General features: G+C 35.6%; 3 protein-coding genes and 1 pseudogene across 4 annotated transcripts in view; 1 reads left to right on the top strand and 3 right to left on the bottom strand.

Annotated features, from left to right (window-relative positions):
* The window catches only part of LOC114265566 (LEAF RUST 10 DISEASE-RESISTANCE LOCUS RECEPTOR-LIKE PROTEIN KINASE-like 2.5), a 28,018-nt gene extending 25,485 nt beyond the window's left edge, over positions 1–2,533 (bottom strand). For both annotated transcript variants that reach the window (XM_028206394.2, XM_082883507.1), the window contains exon 1: positions 1,507–2,533. In XM_028206394.2, coding sequence (XP_028062195.2) covers positions 1,507–2,377 — 871 coding nt within the window. In that variant the 5' untranslated portion in view covers positions 2,378–2,533. The remainder of the gene's footprint in view (positions 1–1,506) is intronic.
* Positions 2,534–3,885: 1,352 nt separating this feature from the next.
* LOC145788800 (rust resistance kinase Lr10-like) lies at positions 3,886–6,281 on the top strand. The gene is made up of 3 exons (XM_082883505.1): positions 3,886–4,628; positions 4,897–4,923; positions 5,026–6,281. Exons 1-3 carry the CDS (start codon positions 4,043–4,045, stop codon positions 6,150–6,152), a joined length of 1,740 nt encoding a protein of 579 aa, XP_082739631.1. The 5' UTR covers positions 3,886–4,042; the 3' UTR covers positions 6,153–6,281.
* Positions 6,282–9,390: 3,109 nt separating this feature from the next.
* Positions 9,391–18,934, bottom strand: LOC114278458 (rust resistance kinase Lr10). The gene is made up of 4 exons (XM_082883503.1): positions 18,000–18,934; positions 11,201–11,224; positions 11,091–11,120; positions 9,391–10,672 (listed from the first exon to the last, which is right to left on the bottom strand). The coding sequence occupies exons 1-4, from the start codon at positions 18,832–18,834 to the stop codon at positions 9,609–9,611; spliced, it is 1,953 nt and encodes a 650-aa protein (XP_082739629.1). The 5' UTR covers positions 18,835–18,934; the 3' UTR covers positions 9,391–9,608.
* Positions 14,748–16,341, bottom strand: LOC145797443 (S-adenosylmethionine decarboxylase proenzyme-like; annotated as a pseudogene).
* Positions 18,935–22,138: the final 3,204 nt, after the last annotated feature.

Below are 22,138 nucleotides of genomic sequence, written 5' to 3'. Positions count from 1 at the left end.
ATCAAATATTCAAATAATTTTCATAATAATATTCGATGTTGTTTTATACTTGACCCATATTTTATTTTAAGAGAACATGAAGGATATAAATAAATATTTCTGATTTTAAACGATTCGATAGGAATAAAAATGAACCAACAGTGATAGAGGGTTACTTACCTTCAAACAGCTAAAATAATATTTTCCAAGCTAATATCAATTTACCAAGATCCACCTCAATCTCACAAACCTAATAAAATATTACACCGCAAATAAATTAATATTTTTTTACATGTTACAAACACCCACAAAAGCACCACTATATTAGATTAATGTATTACTTTAATATCCAAGAGATCAAACCATTCAACCCAACTTTATAGCCAAACACACCTTTACCCATGATACAAAACTCCATTGTTTCTATTACCCACCCAAAGTTACACTTACACATTGCACCCAATTCTCAAAACCTAAGTAGGCACTTATAGATCTTCCAAATCTCCTTAATGCATTGATTGTTAAATTCCTCAACATAAACTTAATAATTAATAGTAAAGACAGATTTTACCTTAACCAATGGGTGTCCCAAAATCACCAACGTGCTGCCTTCAATCCCTATTGTAGCCTCACTTGAACCTCTCTTCTCTTTTTCTTTTCTTTTTTCTTTTACCTTCTCAAACCCTAGCCGCCTATGGAGCAATTCATAGCCTCTGTTTCGTTTGTTTTCCAAGACTTTAAGCCACAATAGGTGGGCTTATTAACCTAATTTCACAAAGTTACAAAATTACCCATCTAAGTAATAGGAAATATAATGCCATCTCACAACTAATTCTTTGATATTAATAAATGACCCATATAAATTAATTTAATTACTAATCTATCCAATAAAATAATCCTACACACAACTTGGGTTTTACAACATCAGTTTAGGTGCCACTTAAATTACAGAATGAAAAAATAAATAAATAAATAAATGCACAGAAATATGCAAAAAAAGAAAAAATGTACACATAAACTATGTGTGGATCAGATTTAGTTTTGTTGTGGTGGGTTCACACACTGAATTTTCCTGGAAACATTTATTTATGTGCTTTATTTCTCTGTACCTAGTATTCCTCTTACAAAAAATATTTATAAATCTCTCTTTCTTAAAAAATTTTGTTTGAAGAAACCATTACTCATGTTAACTAACAAAGTTTTGGACTAACATCTTGTTTGTATTTGAATTTTGGATTTTCGTAGTAATTAGAAGTGTACAAAGAAACTCAAAAAACAGACCTCTATGCATTCGTTTGGTTTGGTTTTTTTCAATATTTTGGTTCGGTTCTATGTCTTAAAATCGTGGACTCAATAGGATTAGTTTGGTTCTTAGTTTAGACCATGCTTAAATCGACCCACCCAAGACTCAAACCTATTATAAAATTATATTTATGCTAAGTTGCTTTCATATAATTAGCATGAAGTAAATACTAAGGTAGATATTGCTATATCTAATCATGCTATGTAAGAGAAAATCTTACGCACATAGAAAGGTCAACTTGATTTGGGAATCGCAGAAGTTGTAACAAGTGACAGTGTAATTGGAAGTAGGATCAATGAAGCAACTGCCTCCTCTTGAGCAATTTTCACATAGAATTTTGGCCCACGAAAGCTCAAATCCAGAGGCTAACTGTGCGTGGAATTCCATGAAGTTACTGGAAAAGTTATAATTTGCTGCTGCTGCTGCTGCTGCTGCTGCTGTTGTTGGAGGTAAAGGTGACCACAAGGTTGCTGCAACTATCTCATCTATTCTGCACAGATCAGCCACATCTGATGCTCTCAAGTTTCCAAACAGAAAGTAAGAGTAGTAATGGGTATGCGAAGAAGACTTATTAATACAACTAGTATAAGTAGTCCTACTAGTGTTCATGTATAGTGGAGAATTCACTGGATTTTCACATTCCACCAGCACTGCTACAGCTTCAAGACAGGGAAACTCCCATTGGAACTCATCTGGATTATATGAACCATATGAATTATAATCATCATAAGAAAAAGCAGGACCAGTAAAGTTTTCAAAGGATAAAGAATAAAGAGGGAGGGAGGAGCAACTTCCATTTTGAATGCCCATATCCACGACTCGGATTGTGTAGTTGTTGTAGTTGATTGCCTGCACATAGTAGTATTTAGGATCACCCGCAGATGATAAGTCAAGCAGTGGACGATTGTTGTGGCAGGCCAGTTCATATCTCTTGTTTCCGCAATTTTCTGGGTCACCTTCATATCGAAATGGGTATCTGATGTTTTGAATGTTCCCACAAGACGAAGAATCACAGTTCCTATCACTTGTTCTTAAAGCATCACAATTCACTAAAAACAGGACAAACAGAAGAATGCAGAAAAGAAGCCTAGACATGGATGGATGATGGAAGGGAAGAGAAGGGAAGGGAAATCATATCAGAGTGAGTCTGTTCGCAGTTGCCCAAATCCCCTTGTTGTGGCTAGTAATTTCAAGGCTTGTGTTATAATATTATATTAAAGGGCTAAGGAAAAATATCAAAAAAATAAAAAAAATAAATAAAAAAATAAAAAAAATTGTAAACTGGATTGTAAGGATTAGTTTAGTTTTCTCAATGGGTCCTAATCAAACCGTTTAAATATATATATTTTGTTAATAATACCCCCAACTACTTGATTAATACCCCCACCACATATACACAAGTTATTAATAACTTTCTGCAACTTATGTTACCTAAAAAAGTATCCAAATTTAAGAAAAGTAGACTTAGGCTTGTAATTAGTGGTAAAATTACTTCTACATAATTATTTAACAAAAATGTCTAAGACCCTCTTTTTTCCCCACCCCCTTTGACCCCCTCTCTCTCTCATTGGTCGGATTTTCTTTTTTCTTTTTTTTTTTTTTGTTTCCCTTGTCCTCCAATCACCACCTGCCACATGTGTGTGGGGTGGTGGGGTGGTGATTGGAGGGGGTCTCCATCACTCTTCATTATTTAAATAATTTTTGTTTGAAAACTAACGGCATATTGTTTGACATTTGAGCAAGTTGTAATCAATATTTTGTGAGAATCGTGGCTTTAATCCAAATCGAACCACGTTTTATTGATTCGGTTTGATTTGGTTTTAAAATTTTTATAATTTGGTTTGGTTCTAAATTTCAGAGAGTTGAATGGTAAGTAGTGGTTTGGTTCTTGATTTGTTCCTAAATTGAACCGAACCAAATCAAACCATATACTCACATCACCTCTATTATATTATCACTGGAATGTGATTTGGCCAACTATTTCGTTGCTCGAAATTAAAATAGTCACATAGAAAATGATACCAGCCTAGAAAATGCAACGAAGTGGGTTAAACTTCAAACTATGGCAGTTTTGTTTTGATTTTGTCACACACTGCTTGAAGATAGATACAGGATGAGGAATTTGACATTAAGATAGAGACAAGGCTGGCGATAGGATTTTTGAGATCGAAGGCGGAGTCTTAAAATTGGGGCCCTTCATGTATAAGTAATAAAAAAATCATTTATTTAAATCAAGTTTGTACTCAAATCTATAATCAAATTAAATTGGGAAAAAAATAAAGAGTTAAACATGCTCTAAAAACCTTAAATTTAGATTGTGAAGTTAAATGAGTTGATTTGGACATATTTTTAAAATTTATCGAAATTTGGGAGCCCAAGGCGGCTGCCTTGCTTGCCTTTGTCCAGGGCCGGCTCTGCAAAGAGGATGTTGACTTGAAGAAAGTGACAAATGAGGATGAGGATGAGGAGGCATTGAATTTGAAACTCCACAAGGAAATTAGTATGCAAATGGCCATGATCTTCTTCTTCCTCATCTTTCTTTTTCTCTTGTTATTGTTCCAACTCCAAGGAGTAGTATTGGCAGCAGAAGCACCACAAGCACCACGAGCACGACCACTAAATTCAGATGAATGTACGGTGACACAGAGGTTTGGGGAATATGGTCCAGACATCAGGTTCCCATTCTGGCTAAAGGATCACCAGCCAAATCACTGTGGCTATCCCGGGTTTTAACTATCCTGCTCCCCAACCAACCTTACCATGCTTGAGCTCGTGACTGTAACTGTATTTGTCCAGCAAATCAATTACATAGACCAGTCTTTATATATAAGTGACCCCAGCAGTTGCTTTCCGGAACAGCTTCTCCTAAATCTAAACCACAGTTTATCGGCCTCTCCCTTCAAATTCTCACCACATTATTACCCAGGTAATTTTAGCTTTTTCAGTTGTCCCTCCTCAACAATGCAAACCTACCCATTCGAATGGTATGATATAAAATATGCATATTATAGACATTCACCATTTCCAATCACAAATAATTGCCATAACGGCAGCCAAGGTCATGTGGTCTATGTGGTACCTGATGATTTTTTAATCCAGCAGTTTCTATTATCTTGCGGAAAGTTATATGCAGTAACATCAATAGATTCCCCTCTATATGGTTCTCCTGATTTAGATACTAATGAACTTCGATTGAGTTGGTCCAAGCCCATATGTGGGAGGTGTGAAGAAGTAGGCAAGTGTTGTAGATTGAGGAGGAGGAATAACAGCAACAACAGCAGCAGGAAACATGATGAAATTGAATGCTTTGACAATAACATACATAACCCACCACCAATTACTACTGGTATTTCAAGTACTCCTTCCTCTATTAGTTTTCCCTTGTGTTTTACTTTCAGTTAGGAGTCACTTAAGCCTACAAATTAATCGTGATTTTCAGCTGTCATGAGACTCATTGGAGTATCTATCAGATCTCTCTATAAATTATGATCCTTGTTGACAACTGAAAGAGAGCTTACATATATCTTGAAAACTTTTAGGAAATAAATTATAGATAAGAAACATTATATATTTTTATGAATGACAAACATTCTGGTCATGTCTATCTTTTACAGGTGAAACAAAAATCCTAGTGCTTAAAGGTGAATTATCTGTCTACCCCCCCGTGGCTTTTTTTTTTTTTTTTTCCTTCTTTTTCTGGAGAAGGAATTTTCACTCCTAATTTTTGTTGGTTAAAATTGCAGGTGTGATACCACCCGGCTTGATTCTTCTTCTTGTACTCATGGTCACAATATATTTTGTCCACAGATCAAATAAATTAAAGAAAGAGGATCAAGTAAAAATTGAAAGATTTTTGGAGGATTACATAACTCTCAAACCTACTAGATACACTTATGCCGAGATTAAGAAAATTACTAACAATTTTAAGGAAAAACTAGGCCAAGGAGGTTATGGAACAGTGTACAAGGGAAAACTTTCCAATGACATCCACATTGCAGCCAAGATCCTCAACGATGTCAGGGGGAATGGGGACGACTTCATCAACGAAGTGGGAACATTAGGCAGAATCCACCACATCAATGTGGTTCGCCTGGTCGGATACTGTGCTGATGGATTTAAAAGAGCTCTCGTTTATGAGTACTTGCCAAATGATTCGTTAGAGAAGTTTATATCATCTAATCAGGAAAAATGTTCACTTGGTTGGGAGAAGCTACAAGGTATTGCTCTTGGCATAGCCAAAGGTATTGAATATCTTCATCAAGGGTGTGATCAAAGAATCCTTCATTTCGATATTAAACCTCATAACATCTTGTTGGACCACAACTTCAATCCCAAGATCTCTGATTTTGGTCTAGCCAAGTTGTGTTTGAAAGAACAAAGTGCCATATCTATGACTGCTGCTAGGGGCACCATAGGCTACATTGCACCTGAAGTGTTCTCTAGGAACTTTGGGAACGTGTCATACAAGTCAGATGTCTATAGTTTTGGAATGTTGTTGCTTGAAATGGTTGGAGGGAGGACGAATACCCATGTTACAACACAGAACACAAGCGAAGTTTACTTCCCCGAATGGATCTATAACCGTTTAAATCATGAAGAAGAACAGGGGATCGTGATTGAGGAAGATGGAGATGCTAAGATTGTGAAGAAACTAACAATTGTGGGACTTTGGTGCATTCAGTGGTACCCAGGAGACCGGCCTTCAATGAAAGTTGTGGTTCAAATGTTGGAAGGAGATGATGGAGACACTCTGACTATGCCACCCAATCCATTTACCACCACAAATCAAATGACTGCTAGTGATCGAAAGTCTTTTGACAGCAAGTTAGAAGCCATTTCTGAATCTGAAACTGAAACTGAATCTGAGTGAGAGAATCAAATTAGTGTTGTTTGTGTTGAACTTTTTATCGGTTTGTATATCTGGTAGAAATCTTGTTTCTATCAATCAGAATAGGAACAATTGTGTGAAAATAATACATCTGGTGTATAGGCTTTGAAATGTTTTGTTTTCATTTGCTATTATTGTACTATGCATTGGAAAGCAACAAAATATACATATCTAATCAGTGTTATTAGTTAGAAAGGCCTTGGCAGCAGAAGGCTCTTGGCAAGGACTTGTCCCACAAATGAATTACGACATTCTTAACAGCACCCAAGAAAGTTGATATTGTAACTAAAACATTCACTCCAGCAGTGTTGTATTTGTTGTCTAAAAATATTGTAGTCCTATTTCCTATGCCAAATTTGACACACCATATAGCACAATGCTATTTTATACTACAACTTTGACTATATGATTGTTTTAAAAAAATAAAATTACAACTATATCAATATAATTGGAGTTTAATTTATCACTAATTTATTACTGTTTCATTATTAATCAAATAAATTAAGCAATTGAAATCTTCACCTATCGATTGAATCCTCACCAAGATTCTTTTTCACCTATTTATCTAGATCCCAATCAAGATCCAATTGATTGTGGAGTTGATTCTGCAAGAACTCAAAGGCTTAATGGAAGAGAGGTGAAAAAGGAATTGCATAGAAAGAACAAAATAGCAGAAGATTCGAGTTTTCGCTTTGTGGGGTAATAATATTCTCAACAAACTCTGATTTTGATAGAAATCATATCTTATTTTTATTTTATAATTTTAAATGATTATGTCTTGTGTTTTATTTTGTTTAACAATTTTTATTTATTTTGTAACTTTGACTTAAGTTTGTGATTGATAGGTAGTGGGAAAAAACGCGCGCACACACACAAATTTACATTGTTGAAGTATCTGTGCTATTTTAGCACAGTAAATACTACACACTAGTACAGCAGCTTATAACAATCTATATAAAATGCACTTTTGTTGAAAATAACACAAAAAACACTACACCAATAGAGATGCCCTTAGTAATTCAAGATATATTACATTTACGAATGTTCTCATCAGCTTCATGTACTTTATTCAACTATTAAAATAGTAAAATGTGAAACATTTTAAAATTCCAAGGACCCAAGGAACCTGAGGTTTACCCATGAGAAGGGCTTCAAGGCTTCACACCAAGTCCTCAGTGACATAATATGAATATGCTTAGGTAGGATTAAGTCGAGTTGTTGTTACCTGGTGGGAACTTTCCTCATATTGTTATCTTAAAAGGTTTTACTAAATTCATCGAGTTGTGCCAAATAATAAAAAAACCTATTATTAAATGATTTCCTAGTCTGCTTGATGAGGGGACTCAATAAATTATAGGAGTGGTGTGTGGTCCAACGACTAGTTCTCCTCTTGACTGGAAGCAAGCAGGAAAAACTGGATGTTACCTTTTTGTTTCCCAAATATGCTCTGACCATTCTTAGCTGCTCATCTCGGACCATAACTAACCATTATAATCTTTGAACAAGAATAGTCTTATGCCATATAAAAACATAGAATGAAACAGTGAAACTGATTACCTGTCACTGTCTTTATAAAGATCCATAAGCCATCAAAGAAACATGCCTCAATTTTTTTAAATTATGTGGAAAATAAGAAATTATATCCTATAAAAGTAAACAGAGATTGTTAGGATGATAATTAGATAAAACTCTTGTATACTATAGTTCAACAAGCCATATAAAAAATAAAAAAAAAGCTTCAAATTTTCGATATAATTTTTTGAGAAATTAAAACAGGTAATTGCACAAGATTGAAGATATCATTCTCCTTGATTTTCCTTCAAATGTCTCGAAATAAAAAGGGGTGACTATGCTTCTATGGTTATAGACAATATTTCTGAAAACACCAAGTCATTACCATGGCACAGCATATATTCCCTTAAAGGCAATAAAGGATTACAGTTTTCAGAGTAACAGTGATAAAATAGGACAACCACGCAAATTATGCTCAAGGTCTATATGATTGATGAAGATATGAGCACATCCCTATTCCCCTCTTTGCACACACTTAATAATAATTATTTTTATTATAATTTTATTTTCAAGTGAAATTACTATTATGGACATCAAATAAACACATTCAGAAGTTGAATGTCAAAAAAATAAAAAAAAAATCGGAATTCTACTTCCGAACAAATTGTTTATTTTCGGAATGCTACTTCCGAACCAATTGTTTATTTTCGGAATGTTACTTCCGAACCAATTATTTATTAAAAAAGATGTGTATAGAGTGTAATTGTTGTGTGGAAATAGAAGCTCCCTCAAATGCCCCTTAAAGTAAATCTTAAATTCATAAATCCCCTTAAAGAAAGGGTTAATAACATGTATATCCTACACACAAACCTTAACTAAACTAGTAGCTAGATTAAAGAATCAAGAGTTTTTTTTTTTTTTTTTGGTCGGTAGATTAAAGCATAAGGAGGTTCACCATGTCACATCTTTTCTTCCAAACCTTGTCAAACTTTCTTTGCTTCCTCAATTTGATCCTGCAGTCCAGCCACAACCCTCTCACATTAGGCACTAAAATTAATGTCTAAAATCTACTCCACAATTGAACTCATAACTTTGATTAACTTTGAGAATAGCAGAAACGAAGTCTTCAAAGCCAGGTAGGGCCACAACATACGCAGCCTCATGTCAATACAATACTTTTAACGGTGACAAAATTTGAGAATAGCAGATACAAAAGCTGCACCAGAAGAAAAAAAGAAAAGAGAAAAGAGAGAGAGAGAGAGTTTATATTGCCTGTTCTCTGCTTCTTATTTGCTTTCCCTTTCTCCTTCTTCTATTTCTTCACTGTCAATATCTAGTTGTTTAGTCTAAAAGGCCAGCCACACCATACTCTCTCATTACCCATATGCACCTTTTAAAGATTTTGCTTAGGACCTAAAAAACCCAGGACTGGTACTAAATGTGTGTGTCGGACAGGTGAACATCAACACTCATGCTTCGCAATACTTGTCAGGCACGTGTCCAAATGTGTCATTTGCTTTTAGATTTTTTTTAGACTCCAATACACTTTACAAGTGTGGACAAATTAATCAATAATAAAATAAAACTAATACAGATTTATAAGCATTAATCTACATTCAAACTTTTGAGCATTTCTCCTGAGCATTGTTTGAGCATTTTTTGCTAAATAGTGACAAACCAAGTTAGATTTCATACACTGCAAAATAAATTTATTAAAAATTTACTATTTCATAAATATAAATTTATGAAACAATCATGTCTGGAAGAAGATTTATTTATTGTTGTGAGGATTCCCCCCCCCCCCCCCCCCCCCCCCCCTCAACCCCAACCCCAACCCCAACCCCAACCCCAATATAGTACATACATACTATTGCAATAGTACAACATTTATTATTCCAAATTATTGGAGTTAGGAAAGGGGTTCATTCAGTTATCTTCAGTTGGCATCTCTTGAGGAGTTAGGAAAGGCTTCGGAGGCATTTGCACAAGTTCAATATTTCCTTCAAGCATTTCTACAACTTTATTCATTGCAGGACGATCATCAGGCTTCATTTGTATGCACCATAATGCTGTTATTATCATTTTTCTTATCATTTGCCGTTCTTCTTCTGTGCTCTCTCCCATTTCCACGTCCTTCCCTTCTTTAAATTGGTCATAAACCCAAGAAGGGAAGTAAATTTGGCTTGTATGATCAGCAAATGCATTCAAGTTCCTCCTTCTACCTGCCATTTCCATCAACAACATTCCGAAACTATAAACATCAACTTTGTAGGAAACACGTCCAATATTTTTGTAGAACAATTCTGGAGCCATGTAGCCCATTGTTCCTCTTGCTGCAGTCACATACACAATGCTATTATCTGTTGGATACAATTTCGCAAGCCCAAAGTCGGAAACTTTTGGAGTGAAATTCTCGTCTAAAAGAATGTTGTGAGGCTTGATGTCAAAATGTAAAATTTGCATATCACAACCCCGATGCAAATATTCAATCCCACGGGCCACGCCAAGAGAAATCTCATACATTTGCTTGCAACTCAAGGAGATATTTCCTTCTTGGGAAAAAATGTACTTTTCAAGAGACCCATTAGGCATGAAGTCATAGACAAGAGCACGCTTAGATCCGTCAGCACAAAATCCGATTAGTTGTACCACATTGACATGATGAATTCTTCCAATGGTAGCAACTTCATTGATGAAATCTTGGCCATTAGCTTTGGGCTTATTTAATATCTTTATTGCCACAATATGATCACTTCGAAGTTTTCCTTTGTATACACAACCAAAGCCTCCTTCCCCCAACTTGTCCTTGAAACCTTTGGTCATCATCTTAATGTTCCAATAAGAGTACCTAATAGGCATGAGGTTATTCTGACTTCGTAAGAAACCTTCAATGGTATCGAACATTGATAAATGCCTTGTCCGAAACTTATAGATTAAAAATGCGAATAAGCATAGCATCCCACATGAAGCTCTGACTCCAAGTATTTTTCCTGCCCAGGGAGATCAAAACATGAACAAATAAGAAGAAGAAGAAATCGTTTTTCTCTACCAATAGAATTGTACGTCGAATTCTTCTATCTTTTGTTATTGGATTTTGGTTCTTCATGTCTTTTAAGTTGTGTTTGATTCATAGATTTTGGGAGGGATTTGGAAAGGGACAGGGCAAAGAAACGTAGGTGAAATAATATTTCATTCACATTTTACCTATCTTTTAGGTTGTGTTTGATTCATAGATTTTGGGAGGGATTTGGAAAGGGACAGGGCAAAGAAACGTAGGTGAAATAATATTTCATTCACATTTTACCTATCTTTTCCTTTTCCCTTTTTAAATCTCCCCTCAAATTCATAAAACAAAGGCAGCCTTAACTTCAGATTTTCGAGCTTTATAGTAAAAAGAAGAAATGTTACCTGTGATTTGTAGTGAAGGAATGACGTAAGCTGAAAGAAAAAATGTACCAAAGATTCAGTGAAGTGACCAAGGCAGTTAAAAAAAAAAAAGTAAACTAAAGAGTGCTTACAGTATGCAATCATCTCCAAGCGACCTGCATTTTTTTTTTTGGACAAACAAATCATGTTAGCAAACTAAAGTCATTAATCTTAAAATATATTAAAAACAAAAACAAAAACTGAGGAGATAGTTTAAGGTATCTCTCTCTCAAAAATAAAAAATAAAATAAAATCTTTGAGGCTAATCCCCAGACACAATATGTTACATGGCAGCCTTACATTTTTTGGCCTTTAAACATCAGTTTAGGTGCCTGTTAAATTATAGAAACAGAAAAAATCAATGCGCAGAAATAAGCCAAAAAAAAAGTACACAAACTCTGTGTGCTTAGTTTTGCTGTGGTGGGTTCACACATTGAATTTGCCTGTAAACATTTATTTATGTGCTTTATTTCTGTACACCTAGTATTCCTCTTACAAAAAATATTTATAAATCTCGCTTTCGTAAAAAATCTTGTTTGAAGACAACTAAGTTTTGGACTAACATTCAGTAGAATTTTGAATTTGAGTAGTAATTATAAGCATACAAAAAAAACTTGGAAAACTAACCTCTATCCATTGGTTGGTTTTTTTTTCCCCAATATTTTTGTTTGGTTCTATGTCTTAAAATCATGGATTCGATAGTATTGATTTGGTTCTTGATTTAGGACATGTTTAAATTGACCCACCCCAAGTCCCAAACTTACATATATTAATAAAAGTATATTTATGCTAAGTTGTTTTCATATAATTTGTATGAAGTAAATACTAAGGTAGATATTGCTATATCTAATCATGCCTTGTAAGAGAAGAAGAAAAAAATAAATAAATAAATAAATCAGACCTTTTTTTTTTACCATCGTATATTTGTATTGGAATTATGGTGAATGTTTATGGTATTTAGCTTGTATTAAAACTTGAAATAATGCTGTGCTTTCTTTTGAATTATGTTAAAATGACCCAGACTTGTTTATCGTAAACTTTTATTGTTGATTATTTATTTACGTACAAAAATATATGACTTATAATGAAGGAAGATTGAAATGGAGGCTACTTTCTTTAAAAATAAATTATTCACTTATTTTTAGTAAAGTGGAATCGCGTTCCAATCCAAATTAACTCAAGTTTTATTGAGTTTCTTTGTTAGTTTGGTTTGAATTTAATGAAAGATTGGTCTAGTCGTAGATCCAAAAATTTTGAATTGATACTTGAATCAAACCGATCCATACACACCTAACAATTTGTGAAAATAAAAAAACCAAAATGAAAAACTCCTATTTTTCTTTCCTTACTGCTACCAAAAAAAGATGGGCAAATTATGTTCCTCTTGATTGGCTTCTCACCAATCTTCGGGTTAGTGCTTGCATATGATTGTGCTTCCTTAGTGGTACCAACCTAGTTGGGATTATTAAGGTTAGCGATGATGCTTTTGGCACTTTCCATCTTTATTGATGTAAGTTTTTAGCATTTTTGCTTTCTTCATTAATAAAGTTTCATTTTGCTGATCAAAAACAAAAGAAAAGATGGGCAAATTATGTTGTATTTTGGTTATTGTGTCATTTTAGTCATTGTAAGTTCAATTAACTCAATTTTGATAATAAATTTATGATTTTGTCTTAATTTAATCAAACTGATTACAACGGTTAGTTTTTTTTAATAGAAAATGTGCACGGTAAATTACAAGTATCATGCTTTTAGAGGCAAAAGTACGAACTTGTTCAATTTAGTGAGTAACTTTCAACCAAATCAATGATCATTTTCCGTCAAAAACACTAATAGCTAGGGACAGACCCAGAATTTTCATACAGGGGGCAAACATATAAATACTAACAAAAATTTCAAATAGAAAATATGAATAACAAATAACAATTTTTTACTGATATATAAAAAACAAAAATAAGATGAAAATATATATAAATAAGCATTTATTTTAAAAAATATTGTAATATACACCCCATTAAAAAAGGTGTACTATATGCACATTTGGTTATGATTAATTTTTTTTTTAGTTATACCTTATGTTATGTTTAGTTATGACAATTTATTTTATTTTATTTTATTTATATTTAGTTATGACTCAAAAAATTAAAATTATGCTACTTTATTTTATTTTTTTATAGTTATAAGTGTTTCCATTCTTTTTATCCACATTGAGTTACAAAAGGCAACTATAAAAAAATAATCTATTTACAAAGTGAACTATATTGAGTTGTGCTTGATACTCTTTCATACTATTAAAAATATCTATAATAGAATTGATTTTAAAATCTTGCATAATGTCTTCATCAATGAATTTGATCAATACCTAGCTAATTCCTTATTTTATTAACTGGAAATAAGACTTGTAATCAATGGTAGTTATATGAAACTAATTTTTTTTATTATATTTTGTCTAATTTTATACTTTGATCCAATGTTTTATAGATACAAAGAGCAGCCACTTAAATTTTAAAAAATATCTAGAAAAGATGACCATTTAAAATTTGTAAGTCAAACGAGCCTCTATAATTTGAAGATAATTATAATTAACACTATTATAACAAATGATTTTTTTTTGAAATCACATGGGGCGATCGGCCCCTCTAGGTCCATCATTGCTAGCATGTTATTAATTAGACTAAATTGACACAAAATATAAAATTAAGAGTTAAAATTAAGCTAATTAAAAATGTAGAGATCAAAATAATATAAGGGCGAATTACACTAACGATTCACGTAGTTTGAAACTTATGTAACTTTGGTTCTTGACCTTTCAATTATGATACATTTAACTTTAAATTTTGAATCTTGTTTCTAATAAGGATAATTGAATATATTGTTGCTTCATTTCAAGGGAAAATTCATCAATTTGATAAAATATAAACTAATGTGACAAAAACAAATGTCAAAAAATTATTTTTAAAATTTTAAAAATTGTTTCTACTCACCAAAGTCTATGAAAATGATAAATCTTTTACATTTTTATTTTTATTTTTTAATTTTTTTACCAAATTAATTTTAGTATGTGTTTGGATGATAATCATGTAATGGGTGGATGTTTTGTTGATATTTTTTTTTTTGGTTACCATGTAATATATGGTTATATTTGTTGTTAATAGATATTTTATGATAGTTATCATGTAATGAATGATTATTAAGCTTTTAATGTATAATCGATATGTTTAATATATAAATGTTTTTAGTTTTGGATTTTTTAATTTAATGGATTGATTTAATAATGATATTAAAGTTATTACCATGTTTGACTTTTGAAAAAATAAAAACTAATTTAACAAAAATAAATATAAAAAAATTATTTCTACCTTCCCAAAAGATAAAATTATATAAAAATAATATATATTTTTATTTTTTTATATAAAATTATATAAAAATAATATTTAGTTTCTTAGAAAAAATTTCTGAAAAAAGATTTTAAAAATCAAACCAAACAGAACTTTATAGCCAAAAAAATTTCAACATTATTCATCAAAATAAATGCCATTATATTTCAAACAATGTATAAGTTAACCAACACAAACGATTTTGTCCTTCAAATGGAGTAACAATATCTTCAATTGTTCTTATTTAAAATAAGATTTAAAATTCAAGATAAAATATATCAAAATTAAAAGTAAAGGATCAAAGTGATACAAATCCCAACTATTTGTGTAATTTGGCTAACGAAGATTATGGACACAAAATCAGTACACAACCAAACACATAAAACAGATTTAGCCACATGGTTCTTGTTAGAATTTACCATACCCCACTCCACCTACCACCTCCACTAACACTCACTCCACCTACCACCTCCACTACCCCTTCACCTACGACCTTCTTCTCTTCTATATATGAATCATTGTAAACAGAATAAACAACTATCAAATTCAATCAATAATACATATATTTTTACATGGTATCAGAGCGAGGTTAAGCACTTAATATTTTTCGCTTCACCGGCGGGCGGCAACCTCGCCTTGGCCGCCCGCCGGACCTCAACCTATTCCGCTGACATCTCTATCAATACATAAATATACATACCTAATTGTCAGATCGCTGATCGTCCCCAAGGGAAGAGCGTCGATGACGAAATCGTAGTCGGACACCGGGATCTGATTTTCCTCGCGGATCATTTCACCGTCCTCGTCTTCTTCATCGTCCTCTTTCCAACCACCCTTCAGAATAGATCTGGGAGATCCACAGTCAACAATCTTGACAAACTTCTGATACACAATTGAACCACCCATTCCAAGCTCTTCGTAGCTCACATCTTCGAGGCAGTAGCCCTTCACACCAAGCAAACACGTCTGCTCCACTAGTGACTTCATCCCAACATCAGCATGCACAGCTACAGAGAATTCACTTGGAAGAAAACATGCCAATGCTCTCTCCACCAGATGGTCGAGTTTCACAACTTTCAGATCATATCCAACCGTTTCAAAGCTTGCATAACTGAAACCATCCTCCGGTGTAACATGAATGGTTGAAATTGCAGCTCCTTCAAATGGAATTCATGGAATAACCGCAGGGATCAAAATCAAAATCGCATATTTGAGAATCTGGAAGAATCTTTCTTATACCAGAGGAATAGGTCATGACAGCAGCAGAGCCTGATTGATTTTTGTAGAAGACAGAGGCCAACACAGAATAATGTCCGCCACCGTGACGGACACAAATATCAAGTCCGACCCCGTGCACTCTTTGTGCACTCTGGCACAGCACACCTCTTCCCACCCCCGTGCGCCACACAGAATAATGTCCCCCATGCACGCTCTTCGGGCAAACCCCACCACCCTGGAATGAACACCTTTTCCCTCCAACCTTCTCCACTCCTTTATTATTATTTTGTCCAAACCCATTCCCATTCCCCTATGGTGTTTTGATCTCAGTGGACACCACTATCATCCTATTTTATTTTATTTCCTTTCCACCCACCCATGCCTTCTTTTGGTTTTTTTTAATCATCCCATTCCGTCTGCTTTTTCCTTTCTTTTATTTTCTATATATCTGTTTATATCTTTTCCTTTCTTTTATTTATTTATTTATTTTTTTTTAAAAAATAAATAAATAAATAAATAAATAAATAAATAAATAAATAAATCAATACATAAATCACTAAAAAAAAAAAAAAAAAAAACAATTTACAAATTTGCACAACACCCATATTTTATTCCTCTCCGGGAACCCCGATCACCATTTTACACCACAACCAAAAAAAAAAAAAAAAAAAAAAAAAAAAAAAAAAAAAAAAAAACAAACAACCACACCCACAGTGGGATTTTTCTTTTCCCTTCTCTACTCTATTGCAGGTCTCTTCTTCTTGCCTCCGTCCTGGGCGGCCCTTGACGGTGTTGCCTCCGTGCTTCCTAGTCCACCGAGCACGTTCACTCCCCCATACTCCTCCACTGCAGCATATGGCGGACCTCCGAATCGAAACATCACGGTGGCCTTCCGCTTCAGTTCCTTGTTTTCTGCCTTTAGCACACTTATCTCTGTTCGCGCATCCTTATACATGCGTTGGAGTAGAGCCAGCTGGGAGTTTAAATGCTGCACCTCATTTGTCCTACTCTGCAGCCGGTTCGACAAATTTGTAACCGCCGTCATGGTTTCCACACATGACTTCAAGGTATACTGATTGGCCTCCACATCTGACTGCACTGCCATCCTTTGCTCCACCGACCGCATCGGAAAGTTCAACGGAGCAAACTCCGGGGCGCTTGGTTGAGGTTCCAGTGCCACCGCACCAGTTCTCTCTCTTGTTGACTCGTTGAGGTCGGGAAAGAGGGTGAGCAGTCCACGGGAAGACGAGGACGAGGCCATTTTTCTGGGCAATAGAGTGTTACAGAGTATCTTTCTCGGCAAAACGAAGAATTTTTCAGAGGTTTCTCTCAGTTTTTTTTGCCTCTGCCTCGGCCTCAAGCTCCGTCGTGGTTAAATAGCCGAGGCAGCCACGCGCATCGCGCGCCTCTTGACGCCCGACAAACTGGCACGCCTTTTCATGGCACATCTTTTGATAAAGTGGGTACACCTTTTGATGGCACGCCTTTTGACAACATTGGGCACACCTTTTGAGGGTGCAACTTTCACCAACGGTCCGACATGACCCTATAAACTGTCCCGACATTTGATTCCGGTTAGCATCTCCAACGGTCCAACATGACCCCATAAACTGTCCCGACATTTGATTCCGGTTAGCTTTTTCAACGGTCCGACATGATCCCATAAACTGTCCCGACATTGATTCCGGTTAGCCTTTTTCAACGGTCCGACATGACCCTATAAACTGTCCCGACATTGATTCCGGTTAGCCTTTTACAACGGTCCGACAAGACCCCATAAACTGTCCCGACATTTGATTCCGGTTAGCATACAGTGTCCTCTACCACGTTATGACACTACCATACAGTGTCCTCTACACGTTATGACACCACCATACAGTGTCCTCTACAACGTTATGACACCACCATCCAGTGTCCTCTACCACGTTATGACACCACCTTTCAGTGTCTTCACCAATGGTCTGACACGACCATACAGTGTCTCCTATTTTTTTTTATTTTTATGTATTTTCTTGTTTTATTCCTCTCTTCAAACTCAAGTTGGTTAGTTTCTATCCTCCTTGAGTTTGCGGGGCTGTTAGAATTTACCATACCCCACTCCACCTACCACCTCCACTAACACTCACTCCACCTACCACCTCCACTACCCCTTCACCTACGACCTTCTTCTCTTCTATATATGAATCATTGTAAACAGAATAAACAACTATCAAATTCAATCAATAATACATATATTTTTACAGTTCTGTGTAAGCAGATTTATTGAGAAAAAAAAAATGCAGAAAATCTTACGCACATGGAAAGGTCAACTTGAATTGGGAATCGCAGTAGTTGAAACAAGTGACGGTCGTGTAATTGGTAGTAGGATCAGTGAAGCAATAGCCTGTGCATTGTTTACAGAGACTGCGGACCCATGAAAGCTCAAATCCATACGCCAACTGTGCGTGGAACTCCATGAATTTACTGGAAGAGTTGTAACTTGCTGTTGTTGTTGGAGACCACAAGGTAGTTGCAACTATCTCATCTATTCTGCACAGGTCTGCCACATCCGACGCTCTCAAGTTCCCGAACAGAAAGTAAGAATAATAATAATGGGTTTGCGAAGTAGACTCGACTGTTTTATTAATACAACTAGTATAGGCACTGTTACTGGTGTTCATGTATAGTGGAGAATTCACTGGATTTTCACATTCCATCAACACTGCTACAGCATCAAGGGTAAACCCCCGTTGGAGCTCATATGGACTAGATGGATTATAATAATATGAATTATAACCACTAGAAAAGTCTCCGGAGGATAAAGAATAAAGAGGGAGGGAGGAGCACTTTCCGTTTTGAATGCCCACATCCACGAGTCGGATTGTGTAGTTGTTGTAGTTGATTGCCGTCACGTAGTAGTATTTACCGCTGGAGAATAAGTTAAGCAGTGGACGATTGTTGTGGCAGGCCAGTTCATATATCTTTTTTCCGCAATTTTCTGGATCACCTTCAAATCGAAATGGGTATCTGATGTTTTGAATGTTCCCACAAGAAGAATCACAGTTCCCATCACTTCTTAAAGCATCGCAATTTACTAAAAACAGGACATGAAGAAGAACAAGAAGAAGAATGGAGGAAAGAAGCCAAGACATTGATGGATGATGGACGGGAAAGGCGATGGTATCAGATCTGCCCAAGTCCAATTGCTGTGGATAATAATAAGTTCAAGGTCCACATTATAATATTATCACTGGAATGTGATTTGGGCTAGTAAAGTAAGTCGTTGCCTGAAAAGTCCAAGTCAATGAAAACAATAGATACTAACCAAGTAATTGCAACGAAGTGGGTTTGACTTGAAGTCAAGCAAGCAATTAGCATCAATACACAGTGAGAGAGAGAGAGAGAGAGAGAGAGAGAGAGAGAGAAGATGAGGACTTGAAGTCAAGCGAGCAATGAGCATCAATATAGAAAGACAGGATGAGGATGAGGACGAGGCATTGAATTTGGAACTCCACAAAGGAAATTAAAATTGGAAATGGCCATGATGTTCTTCTTCCTCTTGTTCTCGGTCTTTCTCTTGTTGTTGTTCCAACTCCAAGCAGTAGTATTGGCAGCAGGATTTCTTGGAGTTGGAGGAGCACCACAACCACAACCACAACCACAACCACAACCACGTCCACGAGATTCAGATGAATGCGCGGTGACACGGAGGTGTGGGGACAATGGCCCAGACATAGGGTTCCCATTCTGGCTAAAGGACCATCAGCCAAATCACTGTGGGTATCCTGGATTTCAACTATCCTGCTCCCCAACCAAAGATACCCTGCTTGACCTCCCATTTTTTGGGACTGCCAAGGTATTCGTCATGCGAATCGATTACACAGACCAGTCGTTATATATACATGTGTTAGGAAAAATCGATGTGATTCTCCACAAGTAAATCAATCAATGGGAATAAAAACTAATGCGGAAAAATTAAATCAAAGACAACACAAGAATTTTTACGTGGTTCCCTCAATGTGAGGTACGTCCACGGGATCGAAATCCGATTCCACTATCAACCAAATAATTCCAAACGATTACAAACGAGACACTAATAGTCTCACAAAATCACCCTTAGGTGAATTCCAAATAATCACAAATAAACAAAGAGGAAAGACCTCACCAAATAGAAGAACCAAAATCTTCAGAATCAGAGTTGAAGAAGATCCAAAATAACGAACCAAATCAGAACCGAAAATTGAACCAAACTTCTTCACAAATCAAAGCACCAATTTTTTGATTGACCAAGTCAAATCAAGAATTACAAACAATACCAATTGAAGCAAAGCACCAAAGCTGCTGCCGCTCACGTTTTTTTCTTTGGGAAAAACAATACCCCCAATATGTATTGTGAATCTAGGGTTTTGTAATCAAACCCAAATTGTTTTCAAATTGGATTAGGTCTCCACAAAATTAGATATAATATATAAAAATATATTATAACTAATACCAAACTAAATCAAACTCTTTTAATAAATCAATTGAGTCCCACACTCCAATAAGGAGGTATATCCAACAATTCTCCCCCTACCGACTTAGGTGGAGATATCAACCATACCCGCCAAAGTTCGACACTTTAAATGTTTGTCCCTCGACAAAGTCTTTGTCAACATGTCTGAAATATTATCATCTGTGTGAACCTTTTCGAGTTGTAACAATTTTGAATCTAACACATCACGAATCCAATGGTATCTCACATCAATGTGTTTCGATCTCGAATGAAAAGTAGAATTTTTACTCAAGTGAATAGCACTTTGACTATCACAATAAAGCACATACTTTTCTTGCTTTAAACCCAACTCTTGCAAAAATTTCTTTAACCATAACTCTTCTTTGCAAGCTTCCGTAATGGCAATAAATTCAGCTTCGGTAGTTGAGAGAGCAACACATTTTTGTAATTTAGACTGCCATGCCACAGCTCCCCCTGCAAAAGTCATCAAATACCCCGAAGTAGATTTCCGAGAATCAACATCACTAGCCATGTCAGAATCTGTGAACCCATCAAGCATCGGCTTACCATCCCCAAAACACAAACACACCTTCGAAGTCCCTCGAAGATACCTTAGAATCCATTTTACCGCTGCCCAATGTTCTTTACCCGGATTAGAGAGAAACCGACTCACCACACCAACTGCGTGAGCAATATCCGGCCTTGTACAAACCATGGCGTACATCAAAGAACCAACTGCTGAAGCATAAGGAACTTTCAACATCTCTTCTTTGTCTTTCTCACTTATAGGACATTGATTCGAACTAAGCTTGAAGTGACCCGCAAGTGGACAACCAACCGGCTTCGCTTTATCCATATTGAACCTCTCAAGAACTTTCTCAATGTAGCTTTCTTGAGACAACCAAATCAGCCCCTCTTTGCGATCACGAACAATTTTCATACCAAGAATTTGCTTTGCCGGTCCCAAATCTTTCATAGCAAAAGACTTACTCAACTCCAATTTCAACCTGTTTATCATGGTAGAATCTTGACCCACAATTAACATGTCATCAACATAAAGTAAAAGAATAATAAATTTTCCATCCGGAAAATTTTTCACAAACACACAATGGTCCGAAGTGGTTTTAGAAAAACCATTATTCATCATGAAAGAGTCAAATTTTTTGTACCATTGCCGCGGGGCTTGCTTGAGACCATACAAACTTTTCTTCAATTTGCAAACAAATTTCTCTTTCCCTTTTTCCACAAAGCCTTCCGGTTGCTCCATGTAAATTTCTTCTTCAAGGTCACCATGAAGAAATGCGGTCTTCACATCAAGTTGCTCAACTTCAAGGTTCATACTTGCAGCCATGCCAAGTACAACCCGAATAGAAGACATCTTTACAACTGGCGAGAAAATTTCATCAAAATCAATACCTTTCTTTTGCCCAAAGCCTTTCACGACAAGACGTGCCTTGTACCTCAGATTCTTGCCATCATTCTTCAATTTGAAGACCCACTTATTTTTCAGAATTTTCCTCCCCTTAGGCAACTTCACTAAATCATAAGTCTGGTTTTCAAGCAAGGAATTCATCTCCTCTTCCATGGCCTTTTTCCAATCACCTTTCTTTGTATGCTCAATTGCTTCTTGGTAGCTCTCCGGCTCCCCTTGATCAGAAATCAACACAAATTCATTGGGAGGATACTTTCTTGAAGGTTGTCGGTCCCTTGTAGATTTCCTCAACTCAAGTTGTGGTGGTAGTTCTTGAGTTGGATGCTCTTCCTCAATTTCTGGCTCAACTTCATTAGAATTAGCATCATCCTCTACATCTTCAATAGGTGGCTGCACATCTCCCCCGTTTTCATCATCAACTGAAGATGAAGGAGGTAAATCCATGTCAATGAGATCACTAGCTTTTGGCTCCGGTTGATCACCTTTGCCAAAGTCTTCAATTGTTTGGTCTTCAAGAAACACAACATCACGG

The sequence above is a fragment of the Camellia sinensis genome, chromosome 8 (genome assembly GCF_055761805.1).
Source record: "Camellia sinensis isolate YWXY chromosome 8, ASM5576180v1, whole genome shotgun sequence".
In the NCBI taxonomy this organism is placed as follows: Eukaryota; Viridiplantae; Streptophyta; class Magnoliopsida; order Ericales; family Theaceae; genus Camellia; species Camellia sinensis.
This window is presented reverse-complemented; position numbering and strand designations above follow the sequence as displayed.